Source organism: Vombatus ursinus, unplaced genomic scaffold (genome assembly GCF_900497805.2).
Source record: "Vombatus ursinus unplaced genomic scaffold, bare-nosed wombat genome assembly UNPS02014926.1, whole genome shotgun sequence".
Taxonomy (NCBI): Eukaryota; Metazoa; Chordata; class Mammalia; order Diprotodontia; family Vombatidae; genus Vombatus; species Vombatus ursinus.
In genome coordinates, this window is record NW_020954704.1 from 2,014,143 (window position 1) to 2,038,169 (window position 24,027).

General features: G+C 39.6%; 1 protein-coding gene and 1 long non-coding RNA gene across 3 annotated transcripts in view; one reads left to right on the forward strand and one right to left on the reverse strand.

Annotated features, from left to right (window-relative positions):
* Positions 1 to 7: 7 nt before the first annotated feature.
* ARG2 (arginase 2) overlaps positions 8 to 24,027 on the reverse strand; it is a 36,701-nt gene continuing 12,681 nt past the window's right edge. The window contains exons 3-8 of the mRNA XM_027843768.1: positions 9,751 to 9,928; positions 6,182 to 6,341; positions 4,689 to 4,783; positions 3,303 to 3,407; positions 2,175 to 2,311; positions 8 to 353 (exon numbers count right to left, since the gene is read on the reverse strand). Of these exons, the coding sequence (XP_027699569.1) occupies positions 151 to 353; positions 2,175 to 2,311; positions 3,303 to 3,407; positions 4,689 to 4,783; positions 6,182 to 6,341; positions 9,751 to 9,928 (878 nt within the window). The 3' untranslated portion in view covers positions 8 to 150. The remainder of the gene's footprint in view (positions 354 to 2,174; positions 2,312 to 3,302; positions 3,408 to 4,688; positions 4,784 to 6,181; positions 6,342 to 9,750; positions 9,929 to 24,027) is intronic.
* LOC114029370 lies at positions 6,350 to 15,024 on the forward strand. Of its 2 annotated transcripts, XR_003567481.1 has the most exons (4): positions 6,350 to 6,730; positions 7,426 to 7,599; positions 14,455 to 14,565; positions 14,880 to 15,024. It is a non-coding gene; the product is annotated as an uncharacterized LOC114029370 (long non-coding RNA). The 2 variants fall into 2 exon arrangements; XR_003567482.1 differs by lacking the exon at positions 14,455 to 14,565.

Below are 24,027 nucleotides of genomic sequence, written 5' to 3' on the forward strand. Positions count from 1 at the left end.
TGAGGGATTTTTTTTTTTTTAAACAATTGGGAGAAAAATGCTCTCACGAGGGCAGTATTGACATCGCCAATTTTAATATCACTTTAAGTGCCTCTGTAGAACTCTGGAATGCCTATTGTGAAAGAACCCCATGGAAAAAATACCGACTCCCTAAATTCGAACACATTCTTCACTGTCTGATTCATCTGGTGAACCGGGAGTGGGGAGATGGTCATAGCCATCGTGCCGTCCTTCCCTCTTCTGGCCGAAGCTTGAAGCAATCACATCCACAGCTAGCCCAGCTGTGGCCTTCACTTCCTCTGAAGTAGCCAAGAGAGGATTGACTTCAACTAGATCCAGGGCCGACAGCAAACCTGAGGGAGCAGAGCCACAAACTATATGATATGAGTCTCCTACCAAAGAGGTCAGTCAGTAGGACTGGGAATAAAGGTAGCCAGCCTTGAGCTGCTTATTTCAGAGGTGGAACTACATCTTAATGGTTTAGCTGCTATGTTTTACTTCCTTCTACTGGAATATAGCTTTTGCTATAGAAACTAAAAGTGGAGTTGTAATGTTTGTGTCTAAGCATTTCTCTATTTACTGGTTGTATTTCATCCAGATGGAGGGTAGCTGAGCAGACCAGAGGGAAAGTACTTGTAAAGTTGCTAGCCTAGTCAGATACCTAACATGGTGCCTGTTTCTAAAGATTACCTAGCTAACTCTCTCATTTTAAAAGGCCTATAGCCCAAGTCTTTTTGACTCCTACTTTATCTTAAACAAAATGTGCTGCCATTAATGTTACCATAAGAAAAGAAATTTAAAAGTTATTTGATGAAACACTTTGGATTATGAAACAAATAAGATCAGCTAGCTAGGATGATAACAGCCATCTATCACACTGTTTGGTGGGCTAAGAGTTTTTTGTTTAGTGGTTTCTGTAAGAACAGATTTCCAGCCTTACAGTGACAAGGAAACCCACAGGGAAGTTTCTGCACATACCTGCCTAAAAGAGAGTGCTCTCTTTTGTGCCCCAGTTAGTCTATTTGTGCCTTCTACATCTTCCTCTCCATCCCCCGAAATAAGTGGCTATTGGCCACTTGCTCTTAATTTCTCGATTTAAATAAAAAAAAGATAAAATTAAAACTCTCAGACAAACCTTAATATGACTTTTGCTTTTCTAGATGCTTAAGATCAAACCTGTTTTCATTACTCTAATATCACTCAAGGTAGTTTGTTTTTTTGCCATACCCCAAAATCTTTAATTTTTTCCCAGCCCTTTTCACCAAGGTTTTTACCTTCTATACTTTCTGCATTGAGGAGAACAAGAATCAATGCAGTGAAACAACCAGTATCTACATTTTTCCTTCTGCTTTGAGAAAGCTCAACTTCCATTCTTTCTTTACAATTATGATTGAGAGGAAAAAGTCAAAGCTAGAAATCATGGGGGGTGGGAGGTGGGGTGGAACTTGACAGATTTGTTTCTCTAAAGATTTAGGAAGACTTCGACTAGTTCTCTAGCTTTTCTTCCTTGCCTGATCACTGAAAAAAGTCTAGAACTAGAGAAATGGTTCAAGTATTACCTTGTCACTCCTAGGGGCAAAGTTACCCTGCTTCCTCCCTGATCACAGTGTTCCATTATATATGCTGGACTTCTATAGATTATATCTGATTAGACCAAGAAACCCGCCCAGAACTCAAAATGTTGTCAACACAGGTGGTGGGGGTTAACAAAACTTCAGAGGAATATTTAGTTTAGAGTAAATTTAGAGTAAATGGGGTTTGTATTAGGATACTTGCTTCCATGGAACAAAACAGTTTTAATGATGGAACTTCTAATTCTTCCAGCTGGCTAGGCATCCATTTTTAGTTTATGTGTCTAAGAAACACCTGGGGAAGAAGGCCTTTTTTTTTCCCCCCTTTCTCAAGGGAGGAAAGATAGGGGGCTATCACAGCAATCATGCTGTAGGGGCTCAGGTTACTGTTAAATTTCTTTGTTAAGTCCCTGAGTCTTTAAAACCATTTTATAAGTTGGGCAGGATGATGCTGATGCAACATCTATAAATGTAAGTAAGCCCTTTTGATATAATACAGTGTATCTTAAAAGTCCAAATCAAAGTCTTTAAAATGGAACATTGGAGCAGATATCCTGCAAGTAAGAGTTCAAACAAATTTTTCTGCACTTAGTTGCTACATACCTGTATTATGTATCTCCTCTGCAATGTACATGCCTTCCCGATAAGTCAATCCACCCACAACAGGAGTCCCTGTTGCTGGAGCCAGCGATGGGTCAAAAGCATCAATATCAAAGCTTAGATGAATTGGTCTTTGTTTTCTAGACAGAAATGGGAAGCATTTTATCATTTAGTCATACTTTGATCTGCATCTGTCAAGTAGTTCTGTAGCTTCCTGTTGCATCCAGGAATTTGATCTCCTGAACCTACAGGTTTTGAAAGGTTTCCTTTTCGTGGAAGTTATTGTAGGTATCTATTTTTAGACTTTAAGGATGTAAACCGCCTTAAGATAATCTTGACTTAGTCTGTATGCCTGGAACAGAAAAGATGTACTATCTTACAGAAGAACCTAATGCTATTGAAACTGTCCACAAAAAGAATTTTTTACTTCATTGGATATGTGACCCTGATGAGCTATCCAGCCCCCTGATGTAAATTAAATTAGGTTAATCTGGATTAAGTTTCTGTTGCTCTCTAACCAGGCACAATAGCATGATTTGACTCAGACCTTAAACTTACCCCACCATTATCTTATTACTCACTCCTTTTCAAGTTCAAGCATCAGTTGATCCCAACTATCTGTCTAATGGCTGAAATTGAAATGAGAGGATGATGTATATGAATTGCTCAAATTTCCTTTTTTGTGACGTAGCACGATACTAGATGGCAACCCACTTAATAGTGAAGATCTAGTATCAGGGGAAAAGGCTGCTTTGGAAATCTTGAATCTGATTCCAAGTACCTTTCTAGAATCCTTCCTCAAGCTTCAAAAAACTGTCAGTGAAACTGCTTTCAGGGAAATTTATGGTGATTCTGGCAAAGCAATAGTTAGAATGTCTACCTATTACATTTTTTTTTTAAATAACTACCAAGCTGTAGAACTGTTACATGAGTATAAATTCTATGTTGGGCAGACATAGAATTCTAGTCTTACAGGTCTTACTTTCTCTTATACTTGAAGCAGCCTCTAATACTAGATAGAAATGAACTGACATCCCAACAGATTGAAGATTGGACTACAATGTACAACTCCCTGCACCATTACCCACTGGGGCATAAGTATCCAAACATTTCTCCATTATAGTTGCTTACTTGCTAATCAGTTGATCAAATGTTTGTTCCATGACCTTCTGGATTCCAAGGTGGTCAATGTCCCTCATTGAAAAGTATAAGATGTCATATTTTTTAAGAATAAAGCTGGTGAGGCAAAGAAAAGGAATCCTGAGTTAATGATTTGGTTTTAACTCATGCATATTCAGGGTTCCAAAGTAGCTATTCATTCCCAATATAGTTCATATTTAAAGATGACAAAATATACCACAGCAACTTCCCAAATGGAAGACAATCATTAACGGAAGTTGACCAACCTTGTAAAGAAACAGCCATTTGTTGTAAGTTTTGAGGGAAACCCATGTCAAGTTGAATTACTTTGATTCCTGTCACATTTGTCTTTTTGTACATCCTTGTTTGGAGGGAGGGAAAGCTAGTTAGCCAAGTGATTCAGCAGGATGGATTAGAAAAAACACTTAAGATTTAGAACCTCAAAGAACTAGAATGAGTCTGTTCTGGATAATGGCTGTGTGACCAGGGTGCTTGGGTTCCCCAGCTAAAATGGGACTAATTTTTAGACTGCCCACCTCATAGGGTTGTTGTGAAGAAAATTATTTATAACATAAAAACATTTAAGAGAGAAATGTGAATTAAAATTTGTAGTAATAGTAGAGCACTCAAAAACCCACCAGTCAGGAAGAATTTTTGGTTGGCCTAGAAAGTCTACAAGCATAGGCTGAGGTGAATGAGTTTGATCTAGAACCCCCAGGAAGGGCAGTTGAATATGTTCTTGAAGGGAAGAGAACATGAGGTTCTGACCCAGAAACAACTGGGATGGGTCAGGCCAGCTTTAGTTAAGAACCGAGATGGGAAGCTTAGGTGCTACTTAGTCTAGTATGGGATAGTTAAGGAAAAAAGAAAGAAAAAGAAAATACCCTTCTAATTACCCCACTCTGGTATTACATTATTTTCATTTTTGCATATGCTCTTTTCCTTTACAGAAAGCTTTAGAAAACACACATGTGGTCAAGAGCAGAAGTGTCAGGCTCTTAGAGCACCAGATAAAAATCTGGAAATGTTTAACAAAATAAATTAGAATATAGTACAACATAAGTAACGTTAATTTGGGCTTTTTTAGGTCAATATGTGACTTGTGGAGGTAGAACATAGAAGGGGAAGAAGGGAGTGGATTCTAAGAAGGCACCAAGAACACCAGCTTCTTGGCAGTAGTGAGGAAATTAGGGTTTGGGTGAGATCTCTGAACTGAAAGAACAAAGCTCAAAACAAGCAAGGTCCAGAAGGCCCAGAACATCAAGAGCAGAAGGCACAGTCCCCTTGGATCATCTCCAAAAGGAGGAGCTGGGGCCTGGGACACTGTCAGAGGTCACATAAGGCTTAATGGCTGTGACAATCATTTACAAATCTTACTGTTCAGCAGGATCCACATCTCTTAGGCCAATATATACGATATCTGGGGATGAGAGACAGGGCTTGAGCCAAGAGAATCCTGGGAGTGATGGCACCTAAGTGAAAAAGGAAAGGGAAGGAAAAAAAAAAACCAAAACTTAAGCTGCTTACTCTGAGAACCCTCCTAATGCTAAGCATCACTTTTTCCTCCATGATCTTTCCATTTCAGAATAGATCTGTCAGTCAATTGGTAGTGAAAATGGGGCCAAGAGCTTCAAATAATTTCCAGAACCCTGTCATATGCTTAATGATACAGTTCTACCTTTAATAAACTCACAGGGAAAAAGCTGGATTGGAGAGGGGGGTTGGGGGGGCGGAGAAGAGTCCAGTGCAATAGCTAAGAATTCTTTACTGGGGTAGGCTGTTAACAAAATTCCTGTGGCAGCCTGAAAACCCTTAGTCACTCCCACTGAAAGTCAGGAAATTTCCCAGTCTTGAAGAGAATCACAAAGATGGAAATTTACTTTGAGCAGGACTGTAAGAGGTAGCTCTGTTGACTCAAAACATTCTGATTGGAATCATACCTATAGTTTTAAAAACAGGAAAATAATTTCATTTCTACTGCATTCATGGGACAGCTTTTGCTATCTACTTTTTACCCCTATCGTTCAATGAATGTGAGAAACAGATCGGGACACGCTGACCTGGAAAAATACTTCAAAGGGCAGCCACTTGCTGTAAATAGTTGCTAAAAACAGCAGTATAGTTTTCCAAAAGGGAATAAGATATTCCTTCGATTGGAGGGTAGCCTCAGTTTTTCATTAACTAATCTAAATAGCATAAATACTGCTGATTAAGTCCTTCTCTGCTGCTTTGCATGTTACAGAACTGTTTACAGATGAGATCCTAGTGAAGTATAACTCATGCTGTTTCCAGGTGCTGATGGCAAAAGCTCAAGCCTTCCATAATGAGCAGCCCTTGTATTTTACTGTTTTGCCATTTGTCCTAATTTGGCTCCTTTCTAAGAGAAAGGATGAGCTAGAATTTTAACATTACTTTTAATAAACACCTAAGCTATTCAAAGAGGGGGCAAAAAAGGTACCTCCTGCACCAAAAGAGTAGTAAAGGTAGAACTGGTAATGGGGCCAGGGGTGATGGTGATGAGGTCTGTCCTTTATACAAAATCTATATTATAGTACAGTTCAGAAGGCAGCGCACACCCAACACTGCAATGAGTATAACGTTTGATTTCTACATTGCCAGCAGAAAGGCTAGGTTCCAACTTCCCTATTCACAAAGCTGCATCCTTAAGGGAAGTGGTTCTTCAGTAACAGAAAGGCTTGTAGTGATTGTGGGAGCAACGTTATTTCCTTCCCTGCTTAGGATGGGAAACATCTCCAACACATCACTCATCCCATCTTGCACAACTACCTCCCAAAACATGGATAATTAGTACTGTGTTTACCTATTTGAGTCAACATTCAACATTCTGGTAACCAGTTCAATCAACTGACCTTGTCCTGCAGTTCTCTGAGAAGGAAGGAGACTGGCTGTCCATGCAGACTCCCAGACAAAGTGGTAAGGGGTGTGTTGATGTCAGCATGAGCGTCAACCCAGATAACACATAAATCTGGGCAGTGCTGGACATGGCCACTAATGGAACCAATTGCCAAACTGCAAAGAAGAACTGTAGTAAACATCGTAATAAAGTACCACTAATTCTCACATTCTGTACTTCAGACAAAAATTAAAAACTGAGGTTAGGTTTGGATAATGCAGATCAAGTGATGAAAAGGAGTACTGCAGTGACTGGCATGGGGATAGTGATGCACCAGAACCCCTGAACAGGTCAAGGGTATATCACACGGGCTCACGTTAAGAGCAATACAGTCTGGTGCAGTGAAGTAAGTGGGTCCAAGAAAACAGTACATACAATGACTACAACAATGGAAATGGAAAGACTACAAGGCAATCAGAAGTGAATGTTGCAGATTTATAAAGGGACAAGCTTGGCTACAAAGAGGAGACATGAGAAGCCACCTCACCGTACTTCCTTTGCAGAGGTAGGAGGTCCACAGTTGTGTATATACTACATAAATTTTTAGACTTTCTATGTATTGATTGGTTTTGCTAATTTTTTTTTCCCCTTTAAAGAATATTTCTTGTCATATGAGACGATTCTAGGAGAGGGAAGGATAATGGAGAAATTCTGATAATTAAAAAAAAAAAATCAATTTTTTTTTTTTATAAGTGATAGAGGTGTTCACTCATTTCATAACTAAGTAAAAATGTGTGTTTATGTGTATGTATGTGTATATACAAACTCCAGGGAGTCATATAACACTTTGCTGGGTGCCTTAAACAGTAGGTTCAAAGTATCAAACATTTGTTAATTTAGGAAATTCATAAATGTGAAGCCTATAGGCTTCTTAAATGAGATAAAAATAAACACCCCAGACCTTCCTAGAAGTTCAGAAGGAGCCAAAGAAAGGTTTTGCTTATTTTATTTTGCTTATATTTATTTTACTTAATTTAAAAAAAAATTACTTTTTTTTAAAAAGGCACCAAAATTTTTCTTAAAAAAAAAAAGAAAGAAAGAAAAAGAAACCAAAGATGACAAAAATTGGCACTCTTGTTATTTCTAAGGCCATTGACTTTTTTAGGACTAATTTAAAAAACCTTATTTTGTGACATTTTACATTGGATTTACATGTTATCCAGATACCTAAAGTATTTCCCCCATTCCTATTACTTTCAGTGTTTGACTCCTGGATATAATGAAAACCCTGGAAAAGTGACCTAATCCACCAAACCTGGAAAAAAGAGAAAACAATGCACTAGTAGTTGGGTCAGTCTGTAGGATCAGAATCAGCAAGATTCATCATTGTTAAGCCCAGTGATGAGTAAACTGTATGAGCTCAAAGAACTGCAGGTAAAGCAACCTTTTTATCTCAACCTTTCCCTTTTCCCTAGCTTAGCACATTTTCTTGTCCAGAGCAGGCTGTGAATACACATTGGTTGAATTTAAAGCGTTTTATAATAGGACACCAGATCTCTCATTTATAATAAATGATATATAAAAATATACATAACAAAGCTAAATGTCAGCCAAGCTTGTGAACTGGAATGAACAATCTTGGTTTGGGAGGATCTGATGATGAAGTATGTCCCTCAGTATACAGGTGTGTGAATTGTAAACATTTGATAGATAGGGGAGTTGGACTGGTTGGCCAAGATATTTTGTGCACTGTAAAAAGTGATGTAAAGAATAAAGAGAATATAAGATGAGTGAAGGGATACAAAGTAAGCATAACCAGAACAATTTACAAAATAACTCCAGTAATGTGAAGGGAAAACAGCCTTGAGAGTAGACCAATGGTGAAATATTCATCCAACCTCAGGACAGAAGTGCTTATTTTCAGACATGACAAATGTGTCAAATGTGTCAAACTTCTTTTCTGGATGATATTTGTTACCAGGCAAAAGTCTATTTCCTAGGGTGTATGTGGAAATCTGTGGTTAATTGATACTGATAGAAACAGAGCCTTGTAGGAAGTTTTTTGGTAAAAGGATGGTTCAGTGGACAGGCAGGGAATATTAAATGGGAAGTGGGGGTGGTAGTGTCAAAGCAAAAGTTAACAAAATTTAAGGTGGGGAGGGGAACACCAGGCCCCTCTTCCTTACCTCTCTCCCCATCAAACCTTTTTTTTTTTACCTGCTAACAAGTTAGCAATTTGAGATTCACCTTATCTTTTTTTTGTTATTTTAATTAATTTAGTTTTAGTTTTCAACATTCACTTCCACAAGATTTTGAGTTCCAAATTCTCCCCATCTCACCCCTCCCCTCCACCACCCCAAAACGTCGTGCATTCTGAATACCCCTTCCCCTAATCTGCCCTCCCTTCTTTCACCCCCTCCTTCTGTTATCCCCTTCCCCTTCTATTTTCCTGTAGGGCAGGATAAATTTCTGTACCCCACTGCCTGCATATCGTATTTCCCAGTTGCATGAGATTCACCTTATCTTTTGTTCCCCCCCCAACTCCCCTAGCTTGCCTGGGATAGGTGACAAATGGAGAATGTTAAAGAATCCACGAAGTAGTGTTAATGACCATTGCAGTAAAAGTAGCTAGCAGAAGAACAGAATAAAAGCACAGGGTAGAGGTTATCTACAGATTGAAGCTGATTGATTGGGAGTTGATTGAAAAGACTGGAAGAACCGCCCACTGGATACAGCACTGAGCTGTGAGGTAGGATTCTTGACTTCTAGTTGCTTCCCCACTGCCTTGATGTCCTGTGTTTGGATTTTCCAGTTAGAAATTTGACAAATTCCATTAACTTCAACAAGCACTTTAAGCATTCACCATACTCCAGCCTACTGGCCCCTCTTTCTCTTTTGAGAAGCCTACATATGTTCTTTCAGGCTCCAATCCAGACATTTCTTCATTTTCGAAATCGCTACTTAGGAATAAATACATCCTACAAGATTCCTTGAACCAAATCCCACATCTTTCATCCCTCACTGCCAAGCACTGTCCTTAGCAAGTGGGTGCACAGTAAATAGTAGCTAATTGATGAATAAGAATACTAACAATCAGCCCCCTCAAAGGCCTGAACTGTATGTAGACTGACCTTCAAAACTGTTAGCAGAAACACCAATTATGTATGACTGACAGTTGCACTTAACTTCTCCCCAGTGTAAAAGCACACTCACTAAGATATCAGTTATGTTATCAAACATTATTATTACAATGTTCTAAGACCTAGTTAATCTTCCTTAATAGAGGATTTGATCAATTCTCAAGTTTCCTCATCCCCAGTCTAAAATGGGGAGATCCCAGGGCCTTGTAGCCCTAAGATTCTACGACTTCACTTATAAAGTACTTTTATCTTTATACACTTAGAGCATTAAAGATTATAAAGTATATAAATTGTAAGGACACATTATCTCATTTGATCTCCACAACAATTCAGTGAGGCAGTTTATTCCTTATAAGAAAGCCAACTAGTAACTTACCCAAAGTCACATGTATGGATATGCAGGTTAAGCTACCTGACTAAGGTGACACCCCTACACCCCACTTACCTGTGGTCTCCTCCCATAGTGAGGCACTGGTGACCAGAAGACACAGCCCTGCTAACCGCCTCTGCCAGCTCCTGGTTGGCAAGGCCCACCGAGCGAGGGTTCACAATCAGATTGTTGTAGAGCTCATCATTGGTCACAGGGGTGAAACGCAGATCTCCCACGTCATTTACCCGGCAACCTTAATCCAAACAGAGGAAGGAAAGAAAGAAGGGTAATTGTGCATTCTCTACTGGCACTTCTCAAAGTTAGGGTCAGGAACAAAGAAGAACAAAAAAAATTGCTATTCCTGTATTGTATTGCATTTCCAGAGGGTTTTTTTTTCCCCACCCACAGAACTACAAAGGAACTGAAAGATCTGGCTCTACCATGACCTAATTAAATGGCCTGAGGCTCAGTTTCCTCATCTGTAAAATGAGGAAGATGTACTAGATCTTTAAGGTCCCTCCTAGATCCAAGTCCTGTGATCTCTATCTCCTAGAAGCTAAAGCAAGTTTCTAAACAGGAGAATGCTACTTCTAAATAGTGTTTCAAGATTTAATCTGACAAGGTTGACAGTGTACTTTATGAAATGTTTATCTTTTAGAGAGAATATATTTTATGTTCTATGTATTTCTTTTTCAAGGAAATCAAAGGGAGATCAAAGATCATTTCAATCCTTAGGAGTGATAATGAAAGGATCAAATATTGCTGAGATAATGGGAGTATTTACATTTATACACCCTCCTTTTAACCAATAAAGCTGGTTCCTTTATCTTTCAAAGTATTTCAAAGATCACCTTACATCTCACCTGCAAATTCCGACATGAGTCTACCTTCCCTTCCTTTAAAGGGACACTTATACATGTTAATCACTCCAGCTTCCCTCTACTTCATACCACAATCTTAGGTGCAAAACCAACAAGCTTTCAGTGTGAAAGCTTGCAGCATAGTGTTTGCAAATAACGAATATGGATTTCTCTGTAGAGAGAAGGCAACTTCTTGACACAAATATTAGCAATTGACTGCAGTAGCATTTTTCAAATTTTAAGTATGTAAAACCCATTTTCTAGACTCGCTCCTTTTCCTCCCAAAAAAGAGCCTGAATCTCCCAGTCATGATTAAGATCCTATAACCTATGTACATTCAAAGGAAGAAATGGCCCCCTGATATAAAGGTTGGGGATATGACCCTATTAGCTGTTGGGGCTGAAAAGGACTTTGTCCAGTGATCTGTTTATTAAGTTTCTACTGTGAGCTGCATACCAGGAGAACTGAAGTATCGTCCCCACCTTTGTGGCTTTAAACTAGTAGGAGGATAAGACAAATGTGTAACTATAAGACACAATGATGCATTAAGTAAGTGCATTAGCAAGTTAAAAACAAGTTATGTCAATGAATTTAAGGGAAAAGAATGCTGCCTGGAGGAGGTAGCATCTAAATTGGGCTTAAAAGGATGGGTGTAAATTAAACAGAAAAAGGGAACAAAGGGAGAAAGAACTTGACAGAGTTGGAGTAAAGGAAGAGAAGGGGGTGGAGCCAAGATGGTGGAGCAAAAGCAGCTACTTGCTTGAGCTCTCATCCAAACCCCTCCAAATACCTATAAAAAATGGCTCTAAACAAACTCTAAAGCAGCAGAACCCACAAAAAGACAAAGTGAAACAAATCTCCAGCCCGAGACAGCCTGGATGGTTGATTGGAAAGGTCTGTTGCGCTGGACTGGGAGAGGAATGCAGTTCGGCATGGACGTGCAGGCCTCAGCGAACCTGGAACAGGCCTCAGAGGACTGAATCACGGGCAGCTGTGGTGGTTTCTAGACTTCTCAACCCACAAACGCCAAAGACAACTTAGAAGGGGTCAGTGGGAAAAGCCTGTGTCTGCTGTGAGAGAGAGAAGTGTGGTCCCAGTCCCCAGTCCCTGAGCACGGCCTTGGGGTGGTGGCTGCTTCCAGCCCACAGACTGAGGGGGAATTGAGTGGCTGATCAGAAGGGGATTGCAGGGATCTCTCTGCTGATGCAGGATTCTCTGACTTTGCCTGTGCTTGGATCTGGGTCACAGCTCTGGGCGGTGATCCTGGGGCGAGGAGGAGCGCTGGCATGGTGGAGCTTGTAGTGATAGTGGAGAGAAAATCCTCTTCACAGTTCCAAGACAGAAAAGAGTGCTTGTGGTCACTCATAGACCAGAGCACAGGCCAGGAAAGGAGTATCAACACCTCGCCCTTGATCATAGCACCTTGGAAGAACTGAAAATTTACAGGTCCCTAGAAGTATCTCTGAAAACAGCTGCACAAAACCCCCGAAGCTTGGGACAGTACATTCTCCACACTGGAAGCAGACCCCTACCTTAACAAAGAGTTTATAACTCAAATAATTGGCTGGGATTGTGAGCAAGCAGCACAAAAAGAGTCAGACCATAGAATCTTACTTTGATGACAAAGAAGATCAAAACATACAATCAGAAGAAGATAACAAAGTCAAAGCTCCTACATCCAAAGCCTCCAAGAAAAATATGAATTGGTCCCAGGCCATGGAAGAGCTCAAAAAGGATTTTGAGAAGCAAGTAAGAGAAGTAGAAGAAAAACGGAGAGTGATGCTAAAGGAGATCCAAAAAAATACTGAAGACAATAACACTTAAAAAATAGCCTAACCCAAATGGCAAAAAAGATCCAAAAAGCCAACGAGGAGAAGAATGCCCTAAAAAGCAAAATTGGACAAGTGGAAAAGGAAGTCCAAAGCTTACTGAAGAAAATACTTACTTAAAAATTAGAATAGAGCAATTGGAAGCTAGTGACTTTGAGAAATCAAGACACTGTAAAACAAATCCAAAAGAATGAAAAAATAGCAGAGAATGTGAAATATCTCATTGGAAAAACAACTGACCTGGAAAATAGATCCAGGAGAATTTAAAAATTAATGGACTATCTGAAAGCCATGATCAAAAAAAGAACCTAGACATCATCTTTCAACAAATTATCACGGAAAACTGCCCTGATATTTTAGAACCAGAGGACAAAACAGAAATTGAAAGAATTCACTGATCACCTCCTGAAAAAGATCCCCAAAGGAAAACTCCTAGGAATACTGTAGCCAAATTCAGAGCTCCCAGGTCAAGGAGAAAATATTGCAAACAGCCAGAAAGAAACAATTCAAGTACTGTGGAAACACAATCAGGATAACATAAGATTTAGCAGCTTCTACAATTAAGGGACTGCAGGGCAAAGGAGACAGGATTACAACCAAGAATCACCTACCCAGGCAAAACTGAGTATAATCCTTCAGGGGAAAAAAATGGTCATTCCATGAAATAGGGTACTTTCAAGCATTCTTGATGAAAAGACCAGAGCTGAATAGACAGTGACTTTCAGATACAAGACTCAAGTGAAACGTGTAGAGGTAAACAGGAAAGAGAAGTCATAAGAGACTTACTAAGGTCGAACTGTTTACATTCCTGCATGGAAAGATGATATTTGTAACTCATGAGACCTTTGTCAGTATTAGGGTAGTTGAAGGGTAAAAATTGTATTATTTATGTGTGTGTGTGTGTGTGTGTATGTATGTATATATGTGTGTATATATGTATATATATGTATATGTGTGTATATATATATGTATATATAGATAGAGGGCACAGGGCGAGTTGAAGATGAAGGGGTAATATCTGGAAAATAAAATTAAGGGGTGAAAGGATTATACTGGGAGAAGGAGAAAGGGAGAGGTAGAATACGGTAAATTATCTCACATAAAACAGACAAGAAAAGGCTTTTATAGTGGAGGGGAAATGGGAAGATGAGAGGAAGGAGTGAATCTTATTCTTATCAGATTTGGCTTAAGGAGGGAATAACATACACACTCAATTGGGTATGGAAATCTATCTTACCCTACAGGAAAACAGGAGGGGAAGGGGACAAGAGAGCAGGGGGATGATAGAGGGGAGGGCAGACTGGGGGAGGGGGTAATCAGGAGCAAACACTTCGGAGGAGGGACAGGATCAAAAGAGAGAATAGAATGGGGGGGCAGGATAGGATGAAGGAAAACATACTTAGTTTTTCACAACATGACTACTATTGAAGTGTTTTACATGACTACACACATGTAACCTGTATCGAGTTGCTTACCTTTTGAAAGAGGGTGGATGAGAAGAGAAGAAGAGAAAATTTGGAACCCAAAGTTTTAAAAACATGTTAAAAAAAAATTGTTTTCACACGCAACTGGGAAATAAGAAATACAGGAAATAGGGTATAGAAACCTATCCTGCCCTATAGAAAAATAGAAGGGGAAGGGGATAAGAGAATAGGGGAGTGAGATAGAAGGGAGGGCAGATTAGGGGAAGGGGTATACAGAATGCATGCCATCTTGGGGTGGGGGGAGGGATGGGATGGGGAGAAAATTTGGAACTCAAAATCTTGTGGAAGTGAATGTTGAAAACTAAAAATAAATAGTTTAAGTCAAATCTCAAAAAAACAAAAAAAAGAAAAAGAAAATTATAAAGATCAAACAGGATTCAAATAAAGAGATAAGAGAACACACACATACAAAAAAAAAAAGGAAGAGAAGAGACTTGTCTAATTTGGTTGAGGTGCAGAGGATATGGGGAAGAGTAATAGGTAGGATGGGGAAGGCAGGCAGTAAAGATGCTGAATGCCAGAATAAGGAGCTTGAATTTTTAATCAAGGAAGCAAGAGGGAGCCACTGAACACTTTGTTTTGTTTTGTTTTTTTTCCCCACTTGAGGCCTGATATAATCACATGGCACAAGGGAAATTATTCTGGCAGTAGTATGAAAAGGATAGAGAAGAGAACGAAGGTGTTAGGACCAGCTGGGAGACTACTGCAATAGTGCAGGTAGGTGGTAATAAGCATTGAAATATAGAAGTAGGAATAAAGAGAAAGGGATTAATAGCTGTTCTACACACAGAATTGGTAGAACTTAGTAACTAATCAGATTTGTTGTTTAGTTGTTTTCAGTAGTGTCTAATTCTTCATGACTCCATTTAGGTTTTTTTGTTTTGGGCAAAGATACTAGGGTGGTTTGCCATTTTCTTATTCAGCTCATTTTACAGATGAGGAAACTGAGGCAAACAGAGTTAAGTGACTTGCTCAAGGTCACACAGCTAGTATTTGAGGCCATATTTGAACTCTGGTATTCTTGACTCCAGGCCTAGTGCTCTGTCTGCTTCTAGACCTGATTGGAGAGGAGAGGTTAAAGAGGATTACAAGGAATACTATCGTTCCATAAGAAATGATGGGCAGGTGAACTTCACAAAAACCTGGACTTAACATGAACTGATGCTGAGTGAAGTGAGCAGAACCAGAAGAACATTGTACACAGTAATAGCAACATTGTGTGTTGACCAACTATTAACATTAATAGACTTAGCTCTTCCGAGCAATGCAAATCTAAGACAATTCTAAAAAAAACTCATGATGGAAAATGCTATCCACATCCAGAGAAAGAACAATGGAGTCAAACAAAGAACAAATTGAAATCAAAGCATACTATTTTTTCCTCTTTTTTTCCCCCCGTTTCATGGTTTTTCCCTTTTGTTCTGATTCTTCTTTCACAACATGACTAATGTGGAAATGTTGGTTTTGAGGTTTAGGTGTGCTGGGACCCCAAAATATCGACAGCAAATGACACAGGTCCTGCTTGAATGAATTTAACCCAAGCCTTCTTTCAGCCAAAGACAAGGTTTATTAAAGGCCCACCCTTATTGGCCAGACTCTCAAAGAATCTAAGCATTTGTATCACTAATGCAAATGGGCCAGATTTTAAAGAATCTGAGCCTTGGCTAAATTATAAGAATCTGAGCATCTTAATGGAGACGAGATGGACCTTATATACAGAAAGACTGTGGGAGGGATCTAGGAGTAGCCAAGTAGTTTGGGGTGACAAGGAGGGGTCAAGGGAGGATCTTGATAGGAGTGACTGGGAGGGGAGAACGGGGTCTAGATAGGATCAAGGGTGGGAAATGGGGTGTGGGCATTGGGAGGTAACAGACAATAGAGGGCTGGGTTAGGTTAAGGGAGAAATTGGTAACAGAGAATTGGTGCTGGGTGTAGGTGATAAGCAAAGGCCAGTTGATAGGATTATAATCCTCAGGGGAACACTAGAGACTTCCTTGATTAAGTGGGAGTTGAAGGAGAGTCTGTAGACAAATGGGACCCAAATTCTTTTTGGTAGGGGGCAAAGGTCTTGGCTTGGGCCCGTGCCTATCAGAAATACGGTTAATATGATTGTATATCTGTAGCCTATAGCAGATTGCATGCCGTTTTGGAGAGGGGGCAAAATTTAGGACTCAAAATCTTATAAGAGTCAATGCTGAAAACTAAAATAAAGATTAAAAAAAAAAAGGATTACAGCCAAACTGCATAATCCCAAAATCCTAAACATAGGAGATTGGGTGGATGGTGTTTCAGTAGTGAAGTCAGAAAGAGAACCAGGTTTAAAGAGAAAGATAAGCTCACAATTTTGGACTTACTGAAGTCCTTGAGGGAAGTCATTCTATCCATTATATACTGTTAGTAGTTAAACATGTAGGCCTGGAGCTCAGAAGAGAAGTCAGGAGTAAAGATAAAGATTTCAAAGTGGTCTGCATAGAGGTGGCATTTAATTTCATAGGAGTGATTGAGAAGGAGAAAACTGAGGCTGTTGAAAGTAAAATGGGTTGGAAACTGGGCATGTAGGGGAAGATAGGTTCAAGATAAATTCTAGACATTAGGCCTGAAGCAGCCAGAGGAAGAGTTGCTCTCCACTGTGGTGATAGGCTGGTCATGGGTTATCTAAGAAATCTAGGTTTTCAATAAGTGTGGTAGCTTTAGGATACACAGAAGTTATTCAGGCCAAAGGCACAGGACAAGCCCAGTTACTGAATTTAAGAGGACTGCTATTTCCCTCTCTACTTGCTCCATCTCCAGTTACAATGGACAACAAGATGCTGGCAGCCTTATAACTTCTAACACCCAACTCTGATCTTTTAGACCAACTAGAAGTTACTTTTGACCTTGATGAAAAGTAGCTGGGGACAAAAATACTTCAGAGGGAAAGAAATCAACATTCTCATTCACCCTGGTAATTCTCTAATTTTCAGAATCAATAAAAATCCAGACAAGAACCAATGATGAGCTTAAACTATATTAAATAATTAACTTTGAAATATCCTTTGTTTGAGGAATCAATGAGAATAAAGTATCAAAAGCATTTTTTTTTCTTAAATGGTTGCACTACTGATTTACTTTAAGGTAATACTGTTGCTTTCAAATTTTCAGTCACTACCAAGTACCTCAGTAAATTAAGAAAAGCATATTTTTCAGAGTAGCAAACAAGGAATTGAGTACAGGATTGAAAGCCATTTAATAGTCAACTTGTCGAGAAAAATATTTGGAGAAAGTGGGCCCAGTTTGGGGCAGAGGGACGTAGTCTGTGGCATTAGTTTATAGCTTGACAACAATGATAAACCCAGTGAGTCTTGGAGAAAACAAAAAAACTAAGTGGGTATAGAAGGAAAGTGAACCAGGACACATGGCTCCCAATTCCCTCTTTCCACTTCAAATAATGATACTTCTGTCTATCCTAAGATATTAGGTTTTGGTTACCTTGGTAAAAGGGCAGGGCAGGCAGAATGCATAGTTGTCCATTTCCTTTTCTGGCTCCCCAAATAAAATAAGCATGCCAGGCTGAGATTCCTCCAGGAATCATATACCAACCATTATCTAATGGGTCCCCTCAGGACTTCTAATCCAAATTCACTCCTATTCACCGACTCCTACATCTTACCTAAGCATCTTTCCTCAAAAGAGGGGAAAAGGCCTAATAAACATGCTTATTTCCTTAGATTAATAGGTAAGGTTGATCATCCATTCCAAGTGTTTCTTGGGATTACATATTCCAATGGCGCTCTCTAAAATTACCCCTTTTTACCCATCTTTTAAGATTGAATGGATCACCAGCAGAACTCCTATTCCTAATTTTTAAGAAACACAAACAAGGATCCCAGTTGAATCTATCCACATTTATCAAGTACCTTCTACTGAGTCAGACTTTGTGCTAAGGGGAAACAAAAAGAGGCAAAAGGCAGTCCTTGCCTTCAAGGAGTTTACGATCTATTATGGGAGACTACATGCAAATATACACAAAACAGGCTACATTCAAGATAAGCAGGTAATAATTAACAGAGGGAAGGCACTAGAATTAAGAGGAGTTGGGAAAAGTTTCCAGTAAAAGATGGGGAAGCTATGGAGACCAGTAGGCCTAGCAAAGGCAGGACAGCATTCAGAGCCAAGAGATGGAGGTCTTGTTTGTGGAACAGCCAGGCCAGTCACTGGATCTTACCCATCAGAAAGTCAGGTATAAGACTGGAAAGGGCTAGGTCATGGAGGGTTTTGAACTCCCCACAGAGCATTTTGTACTTGATCCTGGAGGCAATAGGGAACTACTGAAGGTTATTGAGGGGGTGGGGGGGGTAGTGTGACTTGGTAGGACCTATGCTTTAGGAAAATTGTTTTAGTGGCCGAATAAAAGCTGAATTGGAGTGGGGAGAAACTTGAGGCAGGGAGACCCACCCAGGAGCCTAGTGCAGTTACATTTGATGAGGATTTAAAAAAAAAAAAAAAGGCTCCCCTTAGTGCTAGTTAGGCATTTAAAAGTTACAGAACTGCAACATTTCCAGTTGGCAAATCTATAGCTAATTAAATAAAACTGATTGATTGTGTTTAACTGCCCTAGAAAACTGCAAAAAACCCTATCAAAGTTGCAGTTGAAATAACTGATGAGCAACAAGGCTGAAATGTTAAGAGTAGGTCTAAACTAGGAAAATACTGTGTTAATCCAAATTACTCACAAAATTGGTTGAACTTTCCTTTTCACCCCAGACAATTTGAATTAGTTTAATAAATACCCTCTGAAAGAGACAGTGTATCAGGGGATTTTTATAAATGCTAAAGTAATTTGCTGCCACTAATAAAACAAAGGAGTATATATTCTATGTAGGAATGTAACACTCCTTTAAAATGTATCCATTTCAGAGCCAAGTGGTTTAAAGTGCTCAGAAACTTGTTACTGGCCAGAATAAGCCAGGCCTAACAAATAAATAAATAAGGTCACATGAACTAGGCATATTCATATTCTTTTCCCAGGAAAAACTCCCTAGAGCCTAGTTGCACAACATTTGCTTCCCTCCCCACTTTGCTCCTGTGTTGCCTTGCTCTAAGAGGAATGGACACAAGTTGTTGCTTTTGACCATGAAGATGCTGGACTAAGGTTACAGTTCAGCAGACAGAGCACTGAGCCTAGAGGCAAAGGCTTCACATCCTCACTCTGTCTCCTCTGGGACACAGGGAAAGCCTCTTCACCTCCTGGGCCTCAGTTTCCTCATCTATAAAGTGGAGAATTTAGACTTGACCTCCAAGGTCCCCTCCAGTTAAAGCTATGACCCTGATCTTTGGGACTTTATAAAGGGAAGAGACACCATGTTCACATGCTGGACTTCACATGCTGCACTGCACATGCCTTATGTTAAATAAGGTAAATGTAGTGTAGAGGGGATAGACAGCTGGCTGGGAGAACCTGGACTCAAGTGCCACCTCTCAAACATACTGGCCATGGGACTTTGGGCAAATCACTTAACTCTTCAATGCTCCAACCCACTGGAAGTACAAAGAAGGAGCTGACTTGCATGTGTGGAGGGAGTTTCCTCTTCTCACAGCAGTTATATAAATTCCTATTAACAGTTCAATTACTGGTCTAGTCCTAAACTTATCCATATATAAATTCAAATTGCATGAGTACACTTCAGACATGCATATGGATAGACAGAAATAAAAATGAACAGATTAATGCTAGTAGCAGCTGATGCTATAAAGGATCTTCAGGTAGGGGAAAAACCTCCAAAGCAAAAAATAAAATAAAATCACCTTCAAGATTTGATGATAACAACTAGTACACAGTGCTAAAGGCTTGTAAAGTGCTTTACATATATTTGCCTTTGATCCTAACAGTAATCCTGTGAGGTGGGTGTAAATATCCCTGTTTTACAGATAGGGAAACTGAAGCAGACAGTAGTGAAAAGGCTTACCCAGAGTCCCACAACTAGTCAAGTGTCTAGGTTGGAATTTCAACTCAGATCTAATTCCAAGTAAAGCACCTTAAGATCTTTTTGTTACTTTGTTCAGTGGAATTACAGGCCATAGCTAAATGAGTGCTTCCTAACCAATGGTTCTTCTCCTAGAAGGGCTTTTGCTTTCAGCACCTCCTTTTCCCTGCCTAGTTGCAGTCTTTTCCCATATAAGCCACTGCCAACCTGTATATTATCAACTAAGTATTAAGCGCCTATATGTGCCACAGCCTGGATAATTACAAAGAACAAATCTAACCTTCCAGGAGTTTATATGTTAATGGTAGAAACAACATACACATCTATGTATATGAAAAGACAAAAGAAAGCAGACGGAGGATGGGGAGGAGGGGGGTGGGTAGTGGCATAGACCAAAAAAGGCCTCCTGGAGAAGGTGGCCTTTGAATTGAAGGAGTCTTTAAAAAGGAATTCCACTTGGTAAAGGTAAGGAGTAAGTGCATTCCAGGAACTGGAAGGCAGCCATTACAAGTGCACGGAGATTTGAAATAAAACAGAGAGGCCAGCAGTGGCCAGAAAGGGCTGAGAAGGGGTCGAAGTTTGAAATGATGTGTAAAGAGCTGTAAATGTCAAACCTCCAGAGGACTTTGTATTTTTTCCCTAAAGACAAGAGGAGTTTGAGTAGTGGGGCGACAGGCTCAGACTTGTTCTTTAGAAAGATCATTTTGAAGCTGGGTGGAGACAGAGAGACCTTTTATAAGTTATTGTAATGGTACAGGCCGGACATGATGGAGGCCTTAACTAGGGTGTGTCGCCAGGTGAGTGGAAAGAAAGGTATGTATATGAAAGATTTTTAAATAAGGAATTCCAAAAGTGGGATCTGGAGAGAGAGTTCACTTTTGAACATAAGTTTAAGATACTTTTAGGACATCAAGTTTGATGTCCCTCCCATGGCTAGTAGGCAGTCAGAAATGCAAAAAATGAAAGGTAAATCTGAGAAAAGCAGTTACAGTTGAATGATTAAATTTGAATTTAAATTGTATAGGTTTGAGAAGACAGTGAGAAGCTAAAAAAAAAAAGAATTATTGAAACATTTTTAATGCACAAAAGACAAGAAAATAGACAAACTTTAAAGTTTATGAATTTATTATTCAGTGACTTAGGTAGCAACTAGGTATTGCAGTAGATAGAGCTTGTAGTCAGGAGGACCCAAGTTCAAATATAACCTCCTACTAGTTGCATAACCTCTGGGTAAGTTACTTAAGTGCTCTCTGCCTTAGGTTCCTCAACTATAAAATAAAGAGAACAGTAACCTACCTCCTAGGGGGATTGGTAGGAGATTTTTGAAGGATCAAATGAAACTATTCATAAAGTACACAATTCCTGGCACATAGTAGGCTTATTTCCTTCCTCTTTAGTATGTATGCTATTATGTAACAGATTAGAGGTTTTGAGTATAATTCTTTTTATTCTGCTTTGCACACAGAAATGTTCATTTTGTTTGGTGCCTAAGTTCAAAATAAAAATAAAACTTACAAACTTTAAAAAACAAGAGAAAGGACTTGGAGACAATGTATATAGATATTTAGATTTTTCTTTTTTTCCTTTTTTGATATTTAGCTTTTTCAAGGAGTTCCGCTGAGAAAGGAAGGAGACACAGGACAGTGTTTGTGGGAACTGCAGGCTGCAGAGAAGATTTAAGGAGTGGGGATGCTCTGCTGGCCACATCTGTAGGCTGCAGGTGGGGCAAACGACAGCAGGAGCAAACTGTTCTTAAAGAGAAGGGACAGAACCAAGCATGGACAGGCTGAGTAAGGAAAAGGGCCCCTTCGTCAAATGGACTTGATTTTTTTCGGTTGAGATAAGTTCCTCAGATGAGAAGGTGTTGGGGGAGGTTTGGAGAGGGAAGAGGTTACCAATACTTTTTTTCAGCCATTCTGGTGAGAGGGATAGAAAATAAGAGAGGAAAAAATGCCTTATAGACCAGGTGAGATTAGAAATACTGGTTTGTAGAGGACCTAGTTAGCATGAGAGAAGAGTATAGAGTTTAGCTGGTAAACTAATGGGTAGAGATTGGTAAGAAAGGGGACTGTCCAGTGGATAGAGCACTGACCTTGAAGTCGGGAGGACCCGAGTTCAAATCCGGCCTCACTTACTAGCTATATGACCCTGGGCAAGTCACTTAACCCCAACTGCCTTAAAAAAAAAAAAAAGAAAAGAAAAAAAAACAGAGGAGACTGTCTCAAGGGCTAGGTTGATGGCCTGGGATAGTAATGAGGTTCAAAGAGCACAAAATAGGAGGGGGGACTTCTAGCTAAAATAACTGCCTGAATGGGCAGCAGACTGTGCCTAGCTCCCCAACATCTAATCTAACAAAAGCCTGAAATTTGCATCAGACTGAATAATTATCAAGAAATTAAGCAAGTACAATAAATGTAATTTCAGAGAAACTACATCTTCTATACCTGAATTGCACACACACACAAAATTTAGCTAGCAGCCCACAGATAATCTGAAAGCATGGTGACCAGCAAAGCCTGCCCAAGCAAAAAAGTTCATATCCTCCTAGCACAGAGAAGAGCCAAGAGCCTGCAAAACTGTCTAGAAACAGCAGGAGCGGAAGGAACACCAGAAAATGCTCCAGGGTGGTTGTGAACTACAGTGGGGCCCATGGAAACGCAGGGGAACAGCACTGACCAGCATTAAGGCCAACTTGGAGTGGGATACACTAGGACTCCAGGGTTTCTAGCATCTTGTCCTAAGATGCCATAAGAGCCTTGAAGAACTAGCGCTCTGAACCTCAAAGATACAAGAAGGCCTAGCCCTGGGAAGCGCAGGTCACCCCAGAATCCAAGTGCCCTAGGTCAAGAAGATAACAGGTCCAACATTTCATCTAAAAGCACAGCAAAAGGTGGAGCTTGGCTTTGGCCTCAAGCCCAGTTGAGGAACTAAAGCTGGAGAGATCAGGAAGTGAATCAAATTCCAACTGATATAAAAGAAGAATTGCTAGTCTAGAGATTCCCCCTTAAGGGGATATTATCTCCTTGACCACAAGCAAAGACTCAAAGGGAAAAAAATGGATTCTTCACAAGGACCACAAAATGAAGGAGATTTTTTAAAAGGGAATAAAGCTCTTGAGAAAAGAATTAGAATAGCTTAGAAGTGGTAAAACCTTACCCAAAAAACTGACTCCTTTAGAGCAAACAGAAATGAGTGACTCCATGAGACAGCAGGAAATATCAGAACAAAAGATAAATAAAAACTACCCAGATCTGTTATAACTGGAGGGCAAAGTAAATATATATATATAAAATCCACTAATGTTTTATGTTTTTGTGAAACTTTCTTGAAAAAATTCTGATCCAGCCATTCTGGAAAGCAATATAAGTTGTGACATAGCTAAGTGGTAAAATTGATAGAGCACTTTGCCTGGATTCGGGAAGACTGGAGTTCAAATTTGGCGTCAGGCACTTGACCAGAGAGAAGTCACTTCACCTGTTTTCCTGGGTTTCATCAACTGTAAATGAAGATAACAGCACATACCTGGCAGGGATGTTGTGGATTAAATGAGATAATATTTGTAAAGCACAGGTGCCTGGTGCTGTAGCAGGTACTATATATGCTTATTCCTTTCCGTCTCCCCTGAAAAGTTGATACCCTTTGATGCTGGGATCGTACTACTAGGGAGATACCTCAACAAGGTTAAAGATATAAAGGTTCATGTGCACCAGTATATTCACAACTGTCTTTAATATCAAAGACCTACTGCAGAAACAAAGTAAATGTTCATCAGTTGAGTAATGAACAGTCACTGATAGAATGGAACAGTCCTACACCATTTAAAACAATGAATATGAAGAGTTCAGGCTCTTATATGAACTGATGCAAAGTGAAATGAGCTTAAAAACCAGGAAAATACACATTGATTATAGCAACATAAATAGAACAAAACACCGAATGCTCTAACTATGACCATGTTTGGCACCTAAGTGGTACAGTGGATAAGAGTGCAGGACCTGGAATTAAGAAGACTTGTTTTCCTAAGTTCAAATCTAGTCTCCACATTTATTAGCTGTATAACTCTAGGCAAATCACTTACCCCTGTTTGCCTCAGTTTCCTCATCTCTAAAATGAGCTGGAAAAGGAAATGGCAAGAAAATCCCAAATAGGGTCACGAACAGTCAGACACATTTGGAAAATGACTGAACAAAATTGGCTCCATTTAAGAAAATGCAAC